Source organism: Macrobrachium nipponense, chromosome 28, assembly GCF_015104395.2.
Source record: "Macrobrachium nipponense isolate FS-2020 chromosome 28, ASM1510439v2, whole genome shotgun sequence".
Classification (NCBI taxonomy): Eukaryota; Metazoa; Arthropoda; class Malacostraca; order Decapoda; family Palaemonidae; genus Macrobrachium; species Macrobrachium nipponense.
Genome location: NC_087217.1, coordinates 71442082 through 71466344, shown reverse-complemented (window position 1 = coordinate 71466344; position 24263 = coordinate 71442082). Strand labels below are relative to the sequence as shown.

Genomic DNA, 24263 nt, shown 5'->3' with positions numbered 1-24263 from the left:
AGAAAACCACCATTTATCGCTATTCGTCAACACTGAAGATTATGACCATCCTATAAATTTAGATTCTTTTTCAGTCACTTACATGATCAACGAAATGGAGCTCGGAGTGGTTGAATCTCTGTATACTCCAAGAGATAAACCCTCTCTATTTGATAATGAGAGGTCTGTTGAATTGCTGTGATTTGTATCTATTATTTTAAGATTTGCTGCGTGTTTAGATTATTTTGCTTCGTTACTTCATTGATCTCAAATGTAATACATATGCCATTATACATAGACTGCCCGATGACAGAGGAATGGGAATCTGTAATAACGCATCTGGATCAACGAAAAGGTTGTTGCAGATGCGTTATTACAGTCACTTAGGGTTGAGTTTTAGAACGGGACAAAGATTGAGCAGACCAGAACATTCAAATATAAAAAATCATGCTATCAATTGTAAAATTGAGGTCAAGAAACAGCACTTTTCCATATTAGCATATTCTAAGGATGCAGATTATTTGACGACCTTAGAGTCATTATATATTAAAAGACTCGTTCCATCGTTAACGGTTGGCTACTGGCCTCTGCTCCAAGCCATATCTGGCATAGTCGTCTTTGGAGGTTGTTGTTCCTTCTTTGGTCATTCTATCTTCTTCCTTTGTACCTGAAGGTTGGTGTAACAGCAGTTGTTTTTACTTCGCCTCTAATTTTAGTCTTTTAATGTTTTTAATTGTCATTTTAAGAATCCTGTGTATTTTTAGTATTTTTAATGTTATTATTTTGTCATTTTTCAGACTGATGATGCACATAGTCATGTGCGAAACGTTTCTCTATGAATAAATCTCTTAAAAACATCCATGTGTCTTCGGCATTCCTGAATTGATGTTTGAGGATCATACTGCAGATAGTATATATATATATATATATATATATATATATATATATATATATATATATATATATATATATATATATATAGAATAGCAAAACGAAACCTCTAACCTTAACAGGGGCTTAAAATATATTAGTAAGAAGTATACAGTGGTATAAGAGGCTTACTAGTATTTACCGATCTATGCCTTGTGCACAGGAAATGATGCACTTATTCATTCCAAATATTTTTCGACATTTGGCATTCCCTCTGAGCCCTGTCAGAACACTAAAGAACACTCAAAATATTCAAGAACATAAATTTTTTTTTCCGTAATAAGGAAATAAGACGTAATCGTAAGGTTTCCTGACTCTACATGAATGTTGGATTTTGCTATTAAGATTATAAACATTTAGGCTGTTAAGTTAAGCACTGGGGCACTTTCGGCCATTCAGCGCTTGTGACAGCGAAGAAGGGAAGTTAGAGTAGTTAGAGAGCAAGTTGTAAAGATTCACAAAATAAAGACCCGTAGGGGAGTAGTTTCGTCAGTGGACCTCATGCGGTGCACTGTAGGCATTACTTAAGGTTCTTAGCAGTGCGCCTTCGGCCCCTAGCTGCAGCCACTTTCGTTCCTTTTACTGTACCTCCTTTCATATACTCTTTCTTCGTCTTACTTTCCACCCTCTCCTAACACTTGATTCATAGTGCAATTGCTTTGAGGTTTTCCTCTTCTTACATCTTTAAATCTTTTACTGCCAATTTCTATTTCAACGCTGACGGATCTCATAAGTCCCAGTGCTTGGCCTTTGGCCTAAAGTTTATATTCAACTCGACTCAACTTACAAAACAAAGGAAATGAAGTACAAAACTCTACAGTGTACGCGAGGTGCCACGCCAACACTAACCCTCCATAGTCGGCAGTCGTTATGGCACCTGCTTCAGATCATTGTAACTGTCAAGATAGAAGTGTAATTTTAACCACCTATGGTTATTATACTATTTTGTGATCTTTCATGAAATATTTTAACAGGAACTTGCACTATCTATACCTTAGTGCCTACCAGCTTTACTTTACAGAGTGTTAGGATCCAGATTCTGTTGAGGGGCAACGAAGCCGTATTGTCTGATAATAGAGGTTTTTTTTCCAGCCCCGTAACTGAAAGGACTTTCAACGTGAGAGGATACAAAAGAAACAATGGGCTGCGTGACTGGAATAGTCCATCAGGTAATCAGCCAAGTCGTATTTTTATTTTTTCATCAGAGAGAGGAAAATTCTGCTTCAATTTTACTGGCGATGCGCTCTCTCTCTCTCTCTCTCTCTCTCTCTCTCTCTCTCTCTCTTCTCTCTCTCTCTCTCTCTCTCTTGTATACTCCAAACCATGATGACTATCCACTTTCTCTTTCTCTTCCAGATGGCTTCCAATCCTTTTTGACCTGTATATTCAATTTTTCGGTAAGTTTCTTGTTCTGTTCTATGGTTAGGACACTTGACAGTTTAAGTTTATTTCCCAAACCTTAATAATGAGATGCAATAATGAATTCGCACCGTTTTCAAAGGTTAAGATAGGTGTGGTTCGATCATTCTTCATTCTACTTCCTTACTTAGCTGGTCCGCTGGTATAGTGCTTAGTGCCATGAAATGCCACTCAGATGTCGCGGGTTTGCATCTCCCCCCAAGTCGATGAAAAAATCGCTGGCTCTGAAACACGATCAGTTACTGCTGCAGTGTTGGGGGGCTGCGGTGTGAGGTTGAAACCATCATTCTTTGGAATGTTTGAATTTCAAGTCAATGGCCCCTGTGTGTTTTTTCCGTGTGAATAGGTTTCACCTACTGAAGCATAATAATAATAATTCCAACTTGAAGAAAACCTCAATCAAACGTCATCTCTGGTTTGCCGAATCTCGAGCTACGCACCAGGGCATCTTCCTCACTTGACCACCTGACCCTCACTCGTGTGCCACCGTCGTGCAAGATCCCGTGCTGGTGGAATTGAAGACAATCAAGTGTGACTTGTCCTTGGTACCACGCGTCTTCGAAGCAGGTCTCTTTCCTACAAAATCCTCATACTAATGTCTGTAATTTCTAATCTGTTCAAGAGTTACTGTAATTTCTCTCTTTCCTACAAAATCCTCATACTAATGTCTGTAATTTCTAATCTGTTCAAGAGTTAATAAATGATAATGAATGGAAGAAAAGAAATAGTATAAAATGAAAAACGAGACGGTTGCATAGGAAGACGCATAGGAGGAAAAATATTGCAGATATCGCTCGACACATTGCCAACAAATAAGGATGACATTATAAAATGAATAACTGCGACAAATATTACATAGGAAAATGGGAATCAAAATATATGAGAAATATAAGAGAAAAGTAAATACAGGAACAAGGAAGGATTTCATGGCAGTTTCGTTTGTCACAGATATAACCTAAAAACACTTTCTGATTCTACATTCGTAGGTGTCATGGAAAACTGATTCTGTATTAGCATCAAAGGTGGATTTACTTCCATTTCAGAGAGAGAGAGAGAGAGAGAGGGTGGGGTGGGAGAGGAGGAGCACCGAAGTTGGTTCTCCTGCAACTTTCAGATCCATTGAATTTTTATGCTAGCATGCAAATGCAGACATAGATCACCAATGCAACATTAATTAACAAACGAATCAAATGCTGGGAATGCAATAAAGCAATATGACGGGTTCTCGGTACTAGTTTTCTGTGATAGAAAACTATTGAGATGGCTGTTTGCCTGTCCGTCCTCATTTTTTCTGTCCGGCCCAGATCTTCAAAACTGCTGAGGCTAGAGGTCTGCAAATTGGTATGATGATCATACACCCTCCAATCATCAAACATGACACATTGCAGCCTTCTAGCCACAGTAGTTTTTTTTTATTTAAGGTTAAACTTAGCCATGATAGTGAGTCTGGCTATAGGTGCCTTCAACACAGGCCACCACCGTGCCGTGGCTGAAAGTTTAATGTATCGAGGGTAAGAGTTCCATACAGAATTATACGCTGTGCAGAAAACTCAATTATGCCGAAGAAACTTAGGCGCATTTTTTACTTGTTTAGGAATAACGACCGTCACAGGAATCTAAATATTTTATAAAACCAGTAACTTTATTCGCTTATGTTTTTTCGTAGAGTTTTAAACCAATTCTTCGGCTCATAGTCGTATACATACGAAAAAACTTTGTGGTGAATAAAAGTTGTAGTATGAAGTAAAACTTATGGATATAATAGCCATGAAATTATTAATTAATTGTGTGTGTGTGTGAAAATAAGACAATAGGAGGTCCGGACCAGTTCATGCTTTAATTCTAAGCCATTAAAGAACGCTAAAGGGACAATGCTGAGAAAAATATAAACGTAAAAACATTCATACCGGGCCTTAGCACTGCTAATGAGTTTTTTGTCTCCCCCTCCCCCTTTAACGGTCTATATGATTGCCTGTCTTGCCAACTTATATATATATATATATATATATATATATATATATATATATATATATATATATATATATATATATATTGTGATGTTTATAGATCGTTCGTCTACCCAGATATCAATGAATTAATTTGATTTGGAAAACGGCAGCCATTTCTTCCAAATATCAGCTGATTTTTAGTAAACGCGGGAAACCCAAAACCCGCCAGCTAGAGATAGGGAGTTCCCCTTCCCGTTGGGGGAAAAGAGTCTTTTGTCAGCTTTAGGGACGTATCTCAAAAGGGAAGGATGTAGGCAGATTGGTACTTCTTAGACCTATATCTTAAGCTCTCTTTCCTGTGACCCCTCTGCTGGCTGTATGCTTGTTTTCCAGGATTTGCCTTGATCGTGGGGGGTTAAGCTGACTTCCAACCCCCAAGCAACCCACCTGAATTCTCTCTCAGTCGGCTGCGAGACGTGATCTCGGACAGATAGATGTCCAACTACCTGCCTTCCCATTTAGGCCTATCCACGGCGTACTAGCGCGCCCGAGCCCCAGACCTGGACCAAGCCGGGCGCCACGTTTTTCTACAAAGGTCCACACTAAAAATTACATCCAGATTCCATGAGTCACGTGCCGTCTCTCTGCCCGCAAGTGTGCATTACCCAGTTTATGAAAATCAGCTTGAATGACTCCAGTTGGAGCCATCATTTACCTTTCCTCCAGGCCAGCACGGGCCTTTTTGTAAATAAATAGCTGTAAAGTAACGAGCTGAGTTTTCTGGCGACCTTTCCCTCTAAGAATTATCAATAATAATCAGTTTTACGGTAAGTTCAATTAATTTCAACTTGTCTTCCTTCAACTATTTCCGTTTACGTATATAGCCTCTCTCAAGGCCAGCTAAATACGTAAAAATATATATATATATATATATATATATATATTATATATATATATATATTATATATATATATATATATACATCAAGCTACAAACGTCCTATAATATCTAATTCATCCTACCGCGGAATTAATATATTATCATGTATGTTAACCGAAAGGGAATTTTTGGGTCGATAAGAAATTTGTCGGCTCACGGGCGCAAACCATCCAACCCGACAACTTCAGGGGGGCACAATGAAGCTTTGGTTCGCGCCCGTGAGCCGACCATTTTCTTATCGACTAAAAAATAATCCCCCTTCGGTTAACATATATGAAAATATATTAATCCCGAGGTAGAGTGAATTAGATATTAAAGGACAGCTGTAGCTCGATGTATGTATATGAATCACGGTAATGTGATATGACTCAGACACACACACACACACACACACATACACACACACACACATATATATATATATATATATATATATATATATATATATATATATATATATATATATATACATATATATAAACTTACGAAGGCGAATATGTGGCTCGGTTATTACAATCAATGTGAAAAGAAAATAGATGACACTACTATAAACCAAGTTGTTGACACAGCTGTTGTTTACGCATGTAGTTGACATTGTAGATGCAATGCAAATAATCTCATAGATAAATTGAATGAACAAGTCCCGTTTATCAAATTGACACTCAAAACAAAAAAATGCTGATTGCCTGCCTTTTTAAACTTTGCAATTAGGTGAGAATATTTTCAGTGCAAATTTAGTGCATATAGAAACGCAACAAACCTATGCATGTTGTATTCGTCAATGCATCATTAATATTATAAGAATCAATTTTCTCTTAAATGTCTCTGCCAGTGTTATAAGTTGTCAGTCGTGCATTACAGTGCAACCAAATTTACAGCAAAATACCGCCAGAAATGATGAGGATCGTACAGAAGAAAGCAAATTTAAAAAAGGACTAAAAAATCTCCTATTCAGCAGGAGCTAAAATACTAACGAGAAAACACTAAAAGACAATTGTAAAATATAAGAAGCGACTTAATTAAAAAAACGTACGAGGGCCCCCCCAGAGAGTGAATCATAAAACCAAACAAGTAAACAAATAACCAACTAAACAACATTAGCAAAATAAAAAAGGACTTGTGTCTTCCACTAAGAACACCATTTGTCTGCATTATTTCATTACCACTAAGTACATCAAATTAGTGCTTAACATATTCAGTGTCACCGTTGTCTTTTCACATAACAACACTGTAATAAAAACCATGCTCATAGGAAATTGTCCCCAACAAAATGGCAACATTTTGCTTTTAAAATCCCACGTATAGATTTTGTGATGCTTTTATTGGAGCCAGACGAGTATGAAATTGAATATGAAAATAAATCAACATGAATATTCAGTTTGAACTAGTCACAAGAGTAATCCTCTTTTTGTACACCCATGTGAAAAATCATGCAAGTGACGGTCCCGTAGCAGTATATTAACAAAACATAATAATATTCTTCAGAAACTTCTGAAAATCTGCATTACTACAGTGAACAGTTAACATATGGAAATAATATTTATTTCAGTCAAAGTCAGTGTACTCCTGATACCATCAGGGGCACAAGATGTTCGAAGCAGATTTAAAAGAGAAACTAAAAATGATCAGTAATTTTTGTTAATGTCCTCAGCCTCTCCTTGGTAAATTCAGCGCTGCTCCATATCTGAAGGTATATATATATATATATATAAAATATATATACATACATATATATATATATATATATATATATATATATATATATATATATTATATATATGTGTGTGTGTGTGTAATTGTAATAATCAAAAAGCCCTCTTAACTTATCGTGGACAGGTCGGTAACATGACCTCGTTCTGATACTCAGGATACAAGTTCGAATACTGCTACGGACTTCAAAATTAATTCATACTCTTGCGTTGGATCCAAGGCTATGTAGCGACCAGTGCATTCTTAAAGTGTGCAGAATACGAGAACATCAGAGGGCATTGTGGTTATTACAATTACTTACGTAGCTGGTAGAAAAAAAGTGAAAAGTAGAATCTATACAGACATTATATATATACATATATATATGTCATATCAAATTACCGTGATTCATATACATATATCGAGCCACAAATGTCCTTTAATATCTAATTCGCTGTACCTCGGCATTAATATATTTTCATATATGTTTAACCGAAGAGGAATTTATTCAGCGATAATAGAATTGCCGGCCGACGGGCACGAACCATCGACATCTTCAATTCCAGGACTGGCAGTGAAGATGTCGATGGTTCGTGCCCGTCGACCGGCAATTCTATTATCGCTGAATAAATTCCCCTTTGGTTAAACATATATGAAAAATATATTAATTCCGAGGTAGAGCGAATTAGATATTAAAGGACATTTGTGTCTCGATATATATATATATATATATATATATATAATATATATATATATATATATATATATATATATATATATATATTCGCGACTTGGCACTGTTACAAATAAGGATCAGGCAAACCATGTATTGGTTTCACTTCATGCTTTCAACATCTGACCTTTACCAAGAGACTAATTAATACTGGTTTCAGTTGATCTGAGAGTCATGATTAACAGATATTAATACGACTCGTCGGAAGGAAATCATATGAGCTCTAACAACAAGGTTGTACCAGGTTACCAAGTCTCCCAATAGTACATGACAGGATCTCTCATCTGTTACTTAAAGTAACTGTATGCAAAAGCACTCGATAGATGCTTAAACCAATTCCAGAAGGAAAAACCCCCAGCCAAGTGTCCTTCTCTTAAGCTCTCTAGTAAACTTCCGCAATTGAACATCAAGTACACCTTGTTCAAAGCTGCATATTTAAAAGCGAAACACTTTCAAAAGCGGTCAGTCAAAGTTATTTCTGTACATTGGCCTTTGATTATTTTGTACCAATAATCATCAATCACAAAAAAATTATTCATAAATAACAATAGTAGGACTCTCTGCGTGACTAAGTTGTCGATTGATGCCGTAGTTGGTCTTTATGTTTTTGCAGCCGAGAGGAATGGCGCAGAACAGAACATAGCGTTATATCATCAGTGTTAAGATCTTAAAAGACCGAAGACTGAGCAAAACACGCTTCAATTTAAGCAGCAAAACATTAAAATCAATCTAATATTGACGTGCGACTAACGTAACAGAGCCTGCAATTGCAACAATAACACCAGTATTTGTTTCTGATTAAGGATGAAAGAGAACTCCAATAACAACGGACACATTCGCAAAAGCGTCATGAACTGAGCTTAATAAAAGCGAATGACAAGTCGAGTTATGGACGCGGCCCGGAATATCGCTGCTCCACAGTGACGCAAACAGACAGAGATTAAAGAGACATAACGGCTCTTACGCCAAGCGACGGACGAAGGAAATGACTCTGCCTTCGAAATCCCAAAGGGGATTAGCCGAAAACGTAAGTTGTCACCCATGCAAATTCATTCGATCCGAAGTTTAATCCTACATTTAATAACGTCTGCGTTACATCGCTCTAACAAACGGATCAGGTTTTGATGAAGTGTATCGTTTCCTTTTCAAAAAAGGGATTGGATATTGGAGTGCGGAGTGTTGTAGATGTAATGGGACTTTTCAAATGGCTCTTCTGATGCATTTTGGACGAACAGTTGTTTGTTCTTCTTACCTGAAGTGACTTTATGAAATGCTGCTTATTGAATTCACAGTGACCGCTGTTTCTTTAGCATTTGGGAAGCTAAAAGCAAAAGGATATTATCTACCTGGTCTTATTAATTAATCGTTTTGCCGCCATCCACGTAGAGGGTGTTGATGTTGTTTCGCATGTTCTACCTGTCAACGGTTAATGGTCGTTAGTTGCCCGTGAATTAACTTGAATTGCGTACCTTCATAATACACACAAACACACAAATACACGCCCACGCATATAAATATATATGTATATGTGTGTGTAAGAACTTTACCTAAACCTTCAGTGGATGTTTTGCTTTTATTCAAACCACGCATCATAGCCGTTCCTGGCTAATTACATTTAGGAAAGTGGCACCATAATAAGTTCCGTAATCGCTCACTCTAGGCGTACTAACAAAAATAATCATTTTGTCTCACCTACCTTTATTTGATCACCATGTGTTCTTTTCCCACTTATAAATATTTCTTCTGGTAGCTTCATGACTCAAAATGGAATTACTGACTTTTCCATGAAGCTAAAATATCAACAAGGATAAAAAGTATCAGCAAATGTCTTTTAAGAGACAGCACTTCTTGGGTATTCATTTTCATATGAAATATTATCATTACCATTTTACTGTTATCACTGTCTGTTAAACTATATTTGTGTCGTTAACATATTCTAGGAAACGTTATCATTTGATATTTATGAGAAGCATTACAGTCGTTGCCATTCAACTACAAAATACACAAAGGAGCATGGACCCCCAAATCACAACTTTTCTGGTTTCAGCAGGATCTACTCCAGGGGACCCCAAATAGAGAAATCTATTTGCAGAACTATTTGGTTTCAGCAGGCTCTACTCCAGGGACTTCAAATAACGACAACCTTTCATAAAATGCTTTGGATTCAGCAGGATCTACCGGAGACTCAGAATAACGATAACTTCTCACAGACGTCCTTGACTTCAGGAAGCTCTACTCCAGGGAACACTAAATAATGACAGCCTTTCGCAGCACTCTGGTTTCAGCAAGATCTATTCCAGGGGACTAACGACAACTTTTAGCACAACTACTTGGTTTCAGCAGGATCTACTACTGGGGACTCTCAATAACGACAACTTTTAACAACTTTTAACAGCATTCTGGTGTCAGCAGCTACTCCAGGGAACTCCAAATAACAGCTTTTCACAGCAATTTCGGTTTCAACAGGATCTTCTACGGGACACCAAATAACGATAACTTTTCACAAAGCTCTGGTTTCGGTAGGATCTACTCCAGGAGATCTTGAATAACGTTAACTTTTAGCAGCCCTGGTTTCAACAGTCTACTCCAAGGGACTACAAACAAAACCTTTTAGCAAAACTACTTGGTTTCAGCAGGATCTGTTCCAGAGGACTACTAATAACGAGAAATTTTCAAAAAATGCTTTGGCTTCAGCAGGGTCTACTCCTGGAGCCTCCAAATAATAACATTTCATAAATCTGGTTTCAGCAGGATCTACTCCTGGAGATTCCAAATAACGATAACTTTTCGCAGAACGCTTTGGTTTAAGCAGGATCTACTCCTGGAGATTCCAAATAACGATAACTTTTCGCAGAACGCTTTGGTTTAAGCAGGATCTACTCCTGGAGACTCCAAATAAAGACAACTTTTAACAAATCTGGTTTCAGCAGGATTTTTTCTAGGGGACTCTGGATAACAGCTTTTTTGGTGAATTCTGATTTCAGCAGAATTTGTTCTAAGGGACTCTGGATAACAGCTTTTTTGGTGAATTCTGATTTCAGCAGAATTTGTTCTAAGGGGCGGTACTGCTGGATAACAGCTTGGTGATCTAATTCTGATTTCAGCAGAATTTGTTCTAAGGGACTCTGGATAACAGCTTTTTTGGTGAATTCTGATTTCAGCAGAATTTGTTCTAAGGGACTCTGGATAACGACAACTTTTTTGTAGACCTCTGGTTTCAGCAGGATCTACTACAGGGAACTCCAAATCAGGACAACTTTTCGCAGCAAGGATCTACTCCATAGGAATTGAATTAACGGCAACTTTTCACAGTATTCTTTGGTTACCACAGAATCTGCTGACAAGAACCCAGTGAGTGTGGTAACTCCATTTCAGACAGCATAACACAGTGACAGTGAGGGATATTAGGTCCACAGTTCGCCCTTGTAAACACCTTCAAAACTATAAGATATTAGTTTTTGTTACCTCATGATAGCCAGCTACAAATATGAACTTAAATTCATTGCTTTATTATCGGTGAACATTATCAACTACCACTAAAACATTTAAAAGGCATTTTTCACAATATCTAATACTACTTCGAATTACGCAGTATAGCTATTATAAAAACTAGAGGTCTTATGTTAAGTTCATACAAGTTAAACGTTCAATTTCTGATTTAAATAAAGCGGCACATTATTCTTTTTTCAGCCTGAACCTATTTACAAAAGAAGATATTTATATTAAGAGGATTACAGCAACCAAAGTTAGAGATTCTGCAGATAAAATACCCGTTTCCCTTTAAAAAGTTGGAAATATTTTCAGTCATTTTATTTTATCATGCAGTGGCTCCCTTCCTATATATAAATTGATACGTATCCGTAAGAGGATTTTGGGATTGCGTAGTTTTGTCATAAAGGATTTTTTCAGCTTCCGCACAAAGACCTATTGCATTTATATGCATGCAGATGCCATAAAATGAACAGGAACGAAGCATTCGGTCATTAGCATAATACAAAATGGAAAGGAAAACGGAAACGGTTCTCATCCCACCAGTCGAGACAACTTGTTTATTTAATGACTCGCTGTCCATCTTTGCATAATCCGAAGCAAACAATGAGATCCGGCAAAATCAACAAACTGAATTCGGAATAACCTCCTCTTTTTCCTCCAGCCGGCCAAGTTAATTTAGAGGATAGCCGCAGGTAAGTCATTTCACTTTTCTAATGAAGCGGGGATGTGAGTTCCCTCTTCTCCTCTTTCCCCTCTTTTCCTCTTTCCCCTCTTTTTCCCTCCTTCCCTTTTTGCTCCTTCACTCGCTTCTCTCTGAACAAAGTGGCTAATTTTGGATATCTTACTGGATGCGAGAGACTCCAGCGAAAACTCTAATCAAGAATAAAGCCTCGGGCGTGTAGTAAATCATCTGGCCAGAAAGACAGGGACACATATGTCCGTTTTGTGAACTGTATTCATTCTGTTCTCGCTGGCTCGAGTTTCCTTCCTTAGAATAAGCAAGAGGACAGCTTCTCAACAGACACACTACTTGACAGCAGCTATTGAATTTACGTCATATTCATCTTACTGTCACTATTATCACAAACAACTGACCCAGAGCTCTTTCTCGTTTCTAGATAAACTGAATCTTCAAAAATATTACTTGAACTTGAAGTATATGAAAATGATTTTGTAGGATGTGTTTATATGAACAAGGAAAATTTTGCAAAAAGGAGAAGCATTGAATTTTAAACGTAAGACCTCCATTTTTATCTTTGTAATTTATCCGACGTTTCCATTGATATGCTATTCCGAGCTGTTATTCTAAATGTCGAAAGATATTTTCCCATTTTTCAACAAAAACACTTCGGTTTTTAAAAAAGGCGACATTTGCTCAATACCCTCTAAGAGGCTTAAATTCTACCTGCAGAGAGGCATTATTTCAAGTTATTATTATGACAATAATTAATAAATTGTCCTATTAACAGCCCAGTTTGAATTGTTAATGAGGCTGAGAGCATCATAATAACATCACCATCAATAAAAAGGAATATTTCAGACAAAAACGGCTTATCATCTTTAGTAAAATTACAAGTGAATTCCAAAGCAGAGAAGGGAGCAAATTTGATGTAGAATTAAATGACGGAGAACAGGTGTACAAGAGAGTAAAATACAAAACGAAACAAAACAAATGTGTCATACTGAAAATTGTAAGCTCTTCAAACCCTGAAGTGCATTTCATATTCATAAGAATGAAAATAATCTTACATGATAAGTAAAAAATGAAATATTCTCGTAAATTTACATAAAACGTGTTTTCTCGCGAGAATTTTCCCAAACTTGTGTAGAATAAGAACCTTTACAAATTTGCTGCGAATCTGAATAATAACTATTTGGTAGAAATGCTTCTATAGGGATGATACGGTTAAAAAACTGTAATAAGTTACAGATCTCTATAACTATAACCATTCCAGTGGAATCACTTCACTGAGGTCACAGAAAAAATTATATATTTACTAGATATTTCATATCCGATAAAAAATGATTGTCCAAAGCAGCCTAAATACACATTAATATTACTTAAAGTGCCTTAGCTAGCAATGTCCCAAAGAGAAAACAGGTAAGTCTGACTTAGGACAACTTTTATCTTTAGTGAAAAAGAAGAAAAAAAAAATAATAGCAAAAATGAGATACAACATAAAACGAATAACCTTACCTTTTCTAATTAACAAATAAATTAATGAACGATAGCACAAATAGTACTTACCGAGGACTATGATCTTGGCTGGCTCCCTAGAGATCATCTCCCGTCCGCCGTTCACCTGATCTCTGACACGACACTTGAATTCGGTGAAGGCGTCTTCCTGAGTCACCCCTCGAACCAGTAGGTCTCCGTCGGTGCCCACCATCAGATATCGACCTTCTGCAAAGATTGGAGCCCATTTCTTCGGTCAGCGACTTAATTCATCTATTTCAGGCTCCAGGAAAAAACAATTTTGTATCACTGTGAGTTGACATAAGATAGCATGTAAATATACTATTAAAGACTCTTGCATATATATCATCATGCTATATCTAGCAGATGTCGTAACCCATCCAGCTTCAGAAACAGACCTTGTCGGCAGGCCATATGCCAGTCACTCCCCTTCCCCCTTTTCGCTACTACTTACTTTTGTGGTGCATACAATCAATATTCCACCCAAAGTCCCTTAATTAAAGTCTGACTTTTACATTCAAGACATCATCGTCCTAAGGATTAAGGTACAGTTGGATTTGGAAATTGTGGCTATCTTTATATTCGCTACCTCTTTGCTACTCCTTCAGAGCCTAAGTTAAGTGGTGTAAACTGTTGTGAACGTAAACCTAATCTTTAATTCATTGTACATACCATTATCTCCTTGAATGATTTACTCTCTCTGCTTTTAGCAGTTTCCATCTATTATTTGCTTTAGCAATCGAAGCTACACTGCGTTCCTGCATTACCGATTAGGTGACCATGCTTGATGTGTATTTGTCTGTTTTCCGCAGTGCCATTCTTCCCTCAACTGCCATCATTCAGCAAGTTCGACTGAATGAAAGACTGAAGACTTATCTTATGTACAGAATCTGCAATATCTTATTCACTTTAATGTATTTTAGAGGTTCTCTCAATAGCATACTTGCTTTGCTACAGATCATAATTACAGTGCCATGAAGCTAGTGTTATGGCTCCTGCATACATATCTTCTGATTTGATAAACAATAGTAATCTATCAAGTGAGATATTGCTATCCTATTCTGGTTATCAGTATGTGGCCCAAAGTTGGATGACCCTTTTACTCCAAGTAAGCTTAATGTAAACGTTGCACAGCCATGCCTGTAACAATATATATATATATATATATATATATATATATATATATATATAGATATATATATGCAATAAGGAGCAATTGACAATATAATTAAGACACCGTTGTGAATGCGACTTGTATCTTTTCTTTCATTAAGAGGATGTGATAGGCAGTGACATTTTTAGAATGTAGACATCATCAATTTAGCTTCTCCATGGAAACAGTGGTCCTAAGTGACAAGACAGCTCAGCTTCGCAGGTGCTGGCGCATCTTCCTTGGGTGGCGCGATGTCATAGTCGCTGCCTAGGCAGAACAGACCATGTCCTGTTTCTATGCACGGGCGGATGCAGATATGCTTTATGAATCTGGTTTGGGGCTGTTTCTTGGGTGTACAATGATCTGTATAATGATGTCATGAACTTGTGACGAAGTTAGTGACGACACTTATTTGGGAGTGTCTTGTTTGAGAATTCATGCTTGCGTGCATGCGAACTATTTCCCTACATAATGAGAGGGTAAGTTAGCCAAAATGGGAGATTGCTACAGAGTCGGCGAAGGGCAGAGATGGCTCCTTTTTCAGTATTTTTGAAGTTTGTGAAATCTGTGTTGAATGGGTAAGCTTACTTATTCTTTAGCCAAAGGTGTGGCATGACTGTATTTTGAATATTTGCTTCAAAGATGTTCTACTTTATTTGACATTTATATTTTGCTCTTTAATCCTTTGTTTATCGATGTGTTCTCCAGTTCTGAGACAAAGGGGAACTGATATGGTGACTTATTCAGAAATGGGAACTTAACTGATGTTTCGTGGTGTTACTAGACTGTGCTATGACTTTTCTAGTTTTATGACTAAACTAATGTTGGTTATTGTAGAAGAGGGATGGATTGGGCTATCTGAGTTCAACCTTTCATTTAATCATTTTGTTAAGAACCTGATTCATTTAGTTAATGCTTTGCTCTTAAATAAATGTATTTTTGTAGTTCACGAGTCTGATTTAATTGCCTTAGGTAATAGAGAGAGAGAGAGAGAGACAGAGAGAGAGAGAGAGAGAGAGAGAGAGAGAGTGAGAGTGAGAGAGAGAGAGGGGGGCGGGGTGTTGTAAAGGGAGAGAGAGAGAGAGAGAGAGTGTCTAGCTGCACGGCCATCGCTACCAGAACCTTTTAAGATTACCGAGGTTGGAACCTCGGTAATATTATATATATATATATATATATATATATATATATATATATATATATATATATATATATATATATATATATATAAAGGAAAAATCAACAGAGTATGACAAACCAATATGTATGGTATTTGTAGACTATGAGAAAGCATTTGATTCTGTCAAAACTTCAACAGCAATGAAAGCCCTTCAAAAGCAAGGAATAGCTGAATCTTATGTTAAAACACGCGAAAATATCTATGCGGGTAGTACAGCAATCCTAAAACTACATAAACTGAAAATTTTCCGATTGAGAAAGGATTTAGACAGGGAGACCCCATCTCTCCTAAATTATTCACAGCGTGTGCCCAGAAGAAGTTTTTAAGAATTTAGATTGAGAAAAATGTAGGAATTAACATTTATGGGGAATAGCTTAACAACTTAAGATTTGTAGATGACATAGTTCTACTTAGTGAGTCAGGGGAGGAATTACAAAAGATGATAGAAGATGTGAATAGAGAAAGCAGAAATATAGGATTGAAAATTAGTATGAGTAAAACTAAGATAATGTTCAAAGAAAATGCAGAGAGACAACAAATAAGGGTTATGAACGAACCTCTAGAGCTTGGTAATGAATATACGTATTTAGGACAGAAGGCAGTAAGTGCTTCTTTAGGACATGAGACCGAAATTAAAAAAAAGTATAAGTATGGGATGGAGAGCATATGGTAAACAAAATGAGATTATGAAAAGTAAAATGCCACTTTCTCTAAAAAGAAAAATATTCAATCAGATGGTCGTTCCAGTATTAACTTATGCTTATGGAACTTGGAGCCTTACTAAAGCCTTAGAACCTAAGTTAGTTACAACTCAAAGAGAGATGAAAAGAATTATGATGGGAATAACACAAAGAGACAGAAAAAGAGCAACAAGGATATGAGAGCAAACTAAAGTAGAGGATATTGTAACAAGAAAAAGAAATGGACGTGGGTAGGACATATAATGAGAATGTCTGATAACAGATGGACGAAAAGAATAACAGAATGGGTCCCTAGAGATTGCAAACGAAGCAGGGGAAGGAAGAGATGACGATGGATTGACGATCAAAGAAAATTTGCGGGTAAAGACTGGAATAGAAAGACCATAAACAGACGAAGAACATGTCTGAGGCCTTTGTCCTGCAGTGGGCTAGCAACGGCTGATGATGATGATGATGATATATATATTTATACACACACAACACACACATACACACACACACACACATATATATATATATATATATATATATATATATATATATATATATATATATATGTGTGTGTGTGTGTGTGTGTGTGTATACATACATATATATATATATATATATATATATATATATATATATATATATATATATATATATATATATATATATATATATATATATATATATATATATATATATATATATATGTATATATATATAGACAGATAGATAGATAGATAACTATATAATATATATACATTATATATATATATATATATATATATATAGACAGATAAATAGATAGATACTATATAAATTAATATATATATATATATATATGTGTGTGTCTGTGTGTGTGTGTGTGTGTGTATGAATGTGTGTTATACCTAAATAGAGATATTCAACTTTTGATACATATACGATTATGTATCAAATGTCTATGCATAATCTACTTGGCCATATATGATGCATGGATTACGTTTATCTGCCTATATTTCTCGCGCGGAAAGCTGTTCTATTTGTACCAGAGACTGAACAGAATTAAAAACCAATTTCGACAGGCAACATATTTGTTAAATTCTACTATCAGCACCAAAATCGAATGCTTGGATAATCATCTCCATTAAGAAGGATATTGTTTATTCATCTTTCTAATTGTATTCCGGCCATCGTGAGAGGTATCGGGAAATTTAAATTCTCTTTTATCAATATGTAGTTTTGTTAATGAGATGGTCAACAGATTTGTGTTGTGTCTGAACCTGGTCCTGCATTGCATTATAGAAGGGAATTTCAAATACCCACTCTGGAAAGCAATGAAGCGATTTCGCCTTTTATGCGTCTTCATGAAAAATAACAATGAGGGCAATGATACCGTTAGATGAATTGTTGATTTCAATGATGTAGAGGACGAACAGAGAAAACAGGATCTTGCAAATTAATATAAACAAAGAGGAAGGCTATGGATAGCGAAACAATATATATAAATCAAGAATCGTGGTCAAAATAGCTCTAGAAAAGAACACAGTCAATAACAAAAGAAGCTGTAGTATTTACAAGAACAACAGGAGCAAGAGACAAAGAAACTGCAAGACAGAAGCAATAGCTTCGTCCCTTTCTAATTCTTTTCTTCGTAGAAGTTCAACCAAAAATGCACCAGAAGTAAAGAGTGATCTCTTTTTCAATTACTTCTACTTGAATAGCGCCCTTACTCGGTAACCTCGGTTTTTTAAGTATGACGCCAACTTCTACCAGAATCTAACTCTGAGCAGTGTAGTGAACAATTTGGGAAAGTTCTAGGGATGGCAAATATACAGGGCACAAATTACGGAACGAAGTAATGAGCGAAAAAAAGGTAAACTTCCTCACGAAATGTTCGTCTATGTCGATCGGCGACTCCCTTTCAACAAATCCTGCAGAGAGGAAAACGCATCACTGCGATTGAATCGCCATTCGAGGCTTATTTGGGAGGAAACAAAGACCCAATGGAGGTAGAATAGAGGCTCATCTTTCTATTCATCTCTAAAGGATATGAATGTATGGAGAAATGAAGCTGATGTCATTGGTCTTTAGCATTCTCTTCCAAAGGGATTAATACGTTATATTTGTTTTAACCAACACTGAAGGATATTGTCCTTTTTTTTACGTATATTGATATAGGAATGGGGAATTTCTATAACATTTACCTGGGTATTTACTCTGGGAAAATGAAACATCTATCTTCCTTTGTGTCAAAGCCGTCTTCGTCATCATCAAAACGCAAGCAGCAAGAATGGAATATTGTTCTTCACTATTTCATATCACCAGCTATTACTGTTCTCCTGATAGTTAGTGGCCTTTATGGAACGACTCTTGTAGCTTTATCCTTTACCACTTAAAGCTATAAGTGGTAAAGGATAAAGCATAACATGCTAACAGAATGTGTCAATCTATTCCGTTGCATAAAAAACGAAATATCTTCATCTGTCTGTTTGCGCACACGTATAGTATATGTTTTAACACACATTTGCATGCAAGAGTATTTAAGTAACAATAACGAAATAGTATGACTTACTTGTTACAGAATTTCACTCGCAACAAGGAAGCTGACCCTCTATGACCAACCATGGCTTAAGAATCCTAACCATTTTCATCATATCTATGTAATAAAACTTCTTACAGTTCTATTATCTCATTGTAACGCATTTCATCTTCATGTATAATATCATATCTAATGGGGAAATGATTCCAAACATTCCATTTTATGATATGCATCTTTTTCTGCAATTCAGTATCACTTCTTCAAAGAGTAGAAGTAAAGACATATTGTGTCTCTTATATAAAAGACCAAAATGGGACATCTTGACTTAAACTAAAGTGAAAGAGGAGTATAAATTGTCAGTGCGCTGGACTCTGGATCACATGAGTGAAGCGACGTTTCATACCTAGAAAATTCAGCGAATTAAGAGTGTTAGACTATAAAGATAACGGGAATTGCAAACAAAAGCACAACAGATTGTGGTAAATATGCTACCAAAGTTAAAAATTAAGGAAGGGTGCCTTTCTCGGCTAGGTTTATCTGACTAAATAAATGTATCTATTAGGCAGCACAGCGAGTGCATGTGATTCTAGCAAATTATGACTGTATATTAAAATTCTATTTTATTAAAGTTGTATGATGTGTTATACGCATATCTTTGATTTTCAGACTGCGTTCTGTGATCACTCTGCACGCATAATAAAACATGAAGGGGTGAATTTAGCTTTATTTTCAGTCATAAAATGTGATCGTCACAATGCAATTAAAGAAATCAACATTAAAATCAGCACGGAATGAAGGTCAGTTGCAGTTAATGATTTATATGTAGAAATGACTCATCTTAGCTTAACTTTACCCGAAATGCAAGTAAATCTGGTCTGCTTTACAACAATTTGTTCTTCCAGCTTTATCTGAAAAATCTCGGTGTAGGGCAGCTGATCTCGTTCTTGGCTTATGTCTTTTTCTCAGATGCAAAACAGATAATAAATCGCATTTGTGACTGGAATTTGGATAACGGAATTTTTCCGTGGTCAGAACCCAGCATTTATTTGTAATTTTGTAACAGATTAGCATATAATTTGTTATGTTTTGTCAGTGGTTATCACTTGACATAATTTTATATAAATTTTGTCACTCCCCCGTTTTATTGTCATTTTTTTATGATCTATGGAAATGTTGTGCATGTCGGTCAACTTTCACATTATTTAACTGGGTCGTTTAAAATTGTTCAGTGCGTTAAATAGAGATATTTTGTTTTACCCCCTATCTGTAAATGAAATTTAATCAAAAAAATTTAACATCACAAGGAAATTCTTAGCCCCTATCAAAACTGTTGTTCAACAGTGAAGTTATTAAATAAAATCGTTAATTAAATTCATATTTATGAATGCATAACTCACCAAAAATGCTAATTTGGCAGGACAAGCGGACTTATTTTCTGTACAACATAAATGCACCTTGGCCTTAGATGGATTCGTATATAGCAACACTCACTAATTCCCCCACGAACAAGTACTGGGTCAAATAAAGTAAGCCATATTGTTAAACCATGGACTGCAGACAACTGTATTTACTATTCAGAATATAAAATATTTATAAAGCAAAAACATATATTTTCAAAACAAACAAATAAACCCGTACCATGAAGAAACCCTTCCTGGATATATGATGTCCAGGAAACAAGTACCAACCAAAATCGAGATATACAAAGATATCTAGGACAAAAATTTTAAACCAGAAAAGACATTCTGGTGGTTCGTATAAAATCAAGCTTTAAATATCATACCTGTATAAGTCTTCAAATATAACAACGTGAGAATACAAAAGATAATGAAACCATATCTTTTGTACAAGCAAGCTCTTAATATATATATATATATATATATATATATATATATATATATATATATATATATATATATATATATGTGTGTGTGTGTGTGTGTGTGTGTGTGTGTGTGTGTGTGTGGGTGTGTGTGTGTGTGTAAACTAAGAACATATCTTTCAATTGTGTTTCATATGAAGTTCCTACTTTAAAATACAAATTAATAAAAAAAATCCAACTGAGTTAGTCTTTCAGACAAATTTATTTCATGTGAATCTTCTACATTACTTTGAAATATTAACAAAAATAAATTGCATCATATCTTTAAAATCCTTTCATTTTGTCTATTTTGAATATTAATTATTTCGCTTGATATTATTCTATGCGGCCCTGCAAAGTTGAAAAGTTTTTTTAATGTGGCCTTTGCACTGAAAGGTTTTTCCCACCCCTAACCTAGAAACATAAGTCTGCAATGAATAGAGGAAAGGAAATCATCTCTAAAATATTTTTTTTTATGCTTATCATCGGAAAATTCAGCCTTTAAAAAAATAAAGTTGTCTGTGCTATATTTCTAAACAATTCAAAAATAATGGTTTATTAGCAAATATTCGTCTAAGAAGTTACACTTCTGTTAATTCCGTGATTTTGTTCCCCGGCCTAGGCGTGTTAGTTTTCTTTACTTACTAAAAATATATTACACTTAGCATTCAAATTACTACATTGACAATTTCTGGCCAGAGAGCATATGCAGTTCTTGCAGTCCAAGTTACCTAATGAGTGAATCAATTATGTACCAAAAGCGAGCAGAAGGACGTTTAAGAAAAAATATTTTACGTCTGTTAAAAACCAAGCGTTGCATTTGCCTTGATATCAATATTAATAGATACTTCGATTGGTAGATTACATCTCAGAAGGCTTAAAGTATTTTTCTCGGCATATAAACCATTTCGCAACATACAGAGAACTTGAACACAGCTGCTGTGAATTGGCAAATTTATCGACAGTATGACGTTGGAAACTGAAAATAGTTTAACAAGACTTGGCAACCACTACATAGTGCTTGTGATTTTAGACGATACAAACGGAATTATGCTGTGTCACAAAATCTACGAAATATCCTAAACATCAATAGGTAATACAAAATTAACATAAACATATACGATATTTATACTAAAGCTAAATCTAAGAAGTAGAGCAACGTAATGATCCCAGTCAAGTAAAAATTAGTGGCATTGAATTGAGGATATTACAGCAGGAAAATAGCTTTACCAAGGATACTCCAAATGACATACGCCGAACAAAAGATGATGCGGACAACCCAAGTCAGATCTTGTTCCTTGAGAAATATCAATAATCTTACCTGGTGTGGAAGTAGGATAGATGGTATGGGTGGGCATTTCCCATGCCGTCGGCGTGACCACTTTGGACAAATGGGCAGGAAGGAGGCATTTCAGCAGCACAGACCCACCCAAAACTGCTCGCCCGCTCTCTCCTCGGATGGTGAATTCTTGCCAAACAACTGGTAGGGATAAAGTGACAGCTATGAGTTTTGGTCCTCAGAGAAAGGCATGACAGGTGTTAGTTCACCAAACAATGGCTGTGATTGACCAGTCGTTATGTAAGACAATAAGACTTACTCAACAATTAACACGTCACTGCACGATACATTCCGCCAGCTGTCCCATACTAAGATTAAGCTCCATGTCCCTTGAAATAGAATAGTGAATCATAATCCAGAAAAAAAATGCAGCAAAGTAATGATAACGTACGACGGTTGAAAATAATATTTCATTATCCAAAGCCACTGAAGGGCATATTATTATTATTATTATTATTATTATTATTATTATTATTATTATTATTATTATTATTATTATTATTATTATTATCTAATTTTATTTCATTTTTAATAACTTTTTTTATCCATGCCCGATGTATTTCTGAACGAATTACCAGACCATGGTCCAAAGCAACAGGCTCACAAAAAATATAAGTACAGACCATAAAGTTACTCTAAGTACAAATAAACCGGGACACGATCAATAAGATGATTGAAATATTAAAAACGATGAAAAATGATAATAAACGTACATCGAAAGAATATAAGAGTCAAATTTTACAAAACTTAAGGTTATAATATTCTGCTCCAGAAAACAGTAAGCCAGTTTCCCTTCTGTCCATTTATTTTGTAAAAAAAAGAACAAAGAAATATTTATAATATGAATATTCGCAACCACTATTTGAAAACAGAATTTGAATACAGAACAGATATCCTATCATCGGAATATGAATCCCGCGAATAAATGTGCAAACATGAGGCCTCTGTGCATATTATAATGTGGACGCGATTCTTACCTGAAATGTCAATACGCAGAAATCCACGTTATTAACATTGTTACTGATTAATCTGACCATTGTTGTAAAGCAGTGGTTCTCAGCCTGGGAGGGTGGGTACGCCCCCCTATGGGACGTCAGCAATTTCCAAGGGGGAGGGCGCAAGACTCAGGGGAAAATTGAACATTCTCTAATTATATTCGTTATCCTCTTAACAAGAGTGAGGAATTGATATTCAGAAGTTAATGAAAAAATGCAAAAGTATCGCCTTACAACGTTAGTTTCCTATAGTCTACTACTCTATACTCTGTCTTTTTCCATCTATCTATCCGCCTGTGGTGTTTGCGCATGGTAACACTGCTTCCTGGGCTTTAAATAATATCCTATTTCGAATATTAACGGTGTAATTATCATACAGTAAATTATTAAAATACTTTTCAGTTGCAAATATACACCAAGATATCCTTTTATTTACCTAAAACTTACACATAGAGTAACTATTTAACGCCCGGGACACAGTGTTACCATGCCCGACCACCACAGGCGGATGGACAGATGGAAAAAAACAGAGTATAGTTGAGCTCGTTCGGGTACTAAGTTTGGATCCATGTGTCTTTGTGAATCTGCATTTTCGAAGCTCGTTGCTCTCAAGAACAAATACAGAAGCAGACTGAATGTTGAAGAGGACTTACGCTGTGCATTCTCCGGCATTCAGCCATGCATTCAAGATCTAGCTGGTAAGAAGCAGGGCCAAGTATCTCACTAATTCATTCCCAAAAGAATAAAAACATCCCTTCCCTTTCTCTCTCTCATTCATTAGTTTCCTTGAAGTCTGGGGACGGAATTATACTTACAGATGCAAAGGGAGCGTAGAGGGAAGGACCGACCACCTCTTTGAGGGGGCACGATAATAAAAAAGGTTGAGAACCTCTGTTGTAAAGGTTCTATGTAACTGCAAAGATTACTAAAGCATAAAGAGTGACGTCAAAACATTAAAGGGGAGTCCGAAATGTGCATGCCCTTTTCCTATATGTCCATATATATATATATATATATATATATATATATATATATATATATATATATATATATATATATATATATATATATATAGTACTGGTAATCTTCTTAGGCACGAAGATATAGTAATTCAGTTGTATTCCACATAGGAAAATGAAAAAAGGTATATCTCAGAAAATGCCCAACAGTTTCGTCCTCCAATGGACCTCTTCTTGGAGCG

At 35.9% G+C, this 24263-nt stretch overlaps 1 protein-coding gene across 1 annotated transcript in view; it reads right to left on the bottom strand.

Annotated features, from left to right (window-relative positions):
- Positions 1–24263, bottom strand: part of LOC135201872 (cell adhesion molecule Dscam2-like) — a 220196-nt gene that overhangs the window by 120067 nt on the left and 75866 nt on the right. The window contains 2 exon segments of the mRNA XM_064231173.1: positions 13379–13534; positions 22050–22208. Of these exon segments, the coding sequence (XP_064087243.1) occupies positions 13379–13534; positions 22050–22208 (315 nt within the window).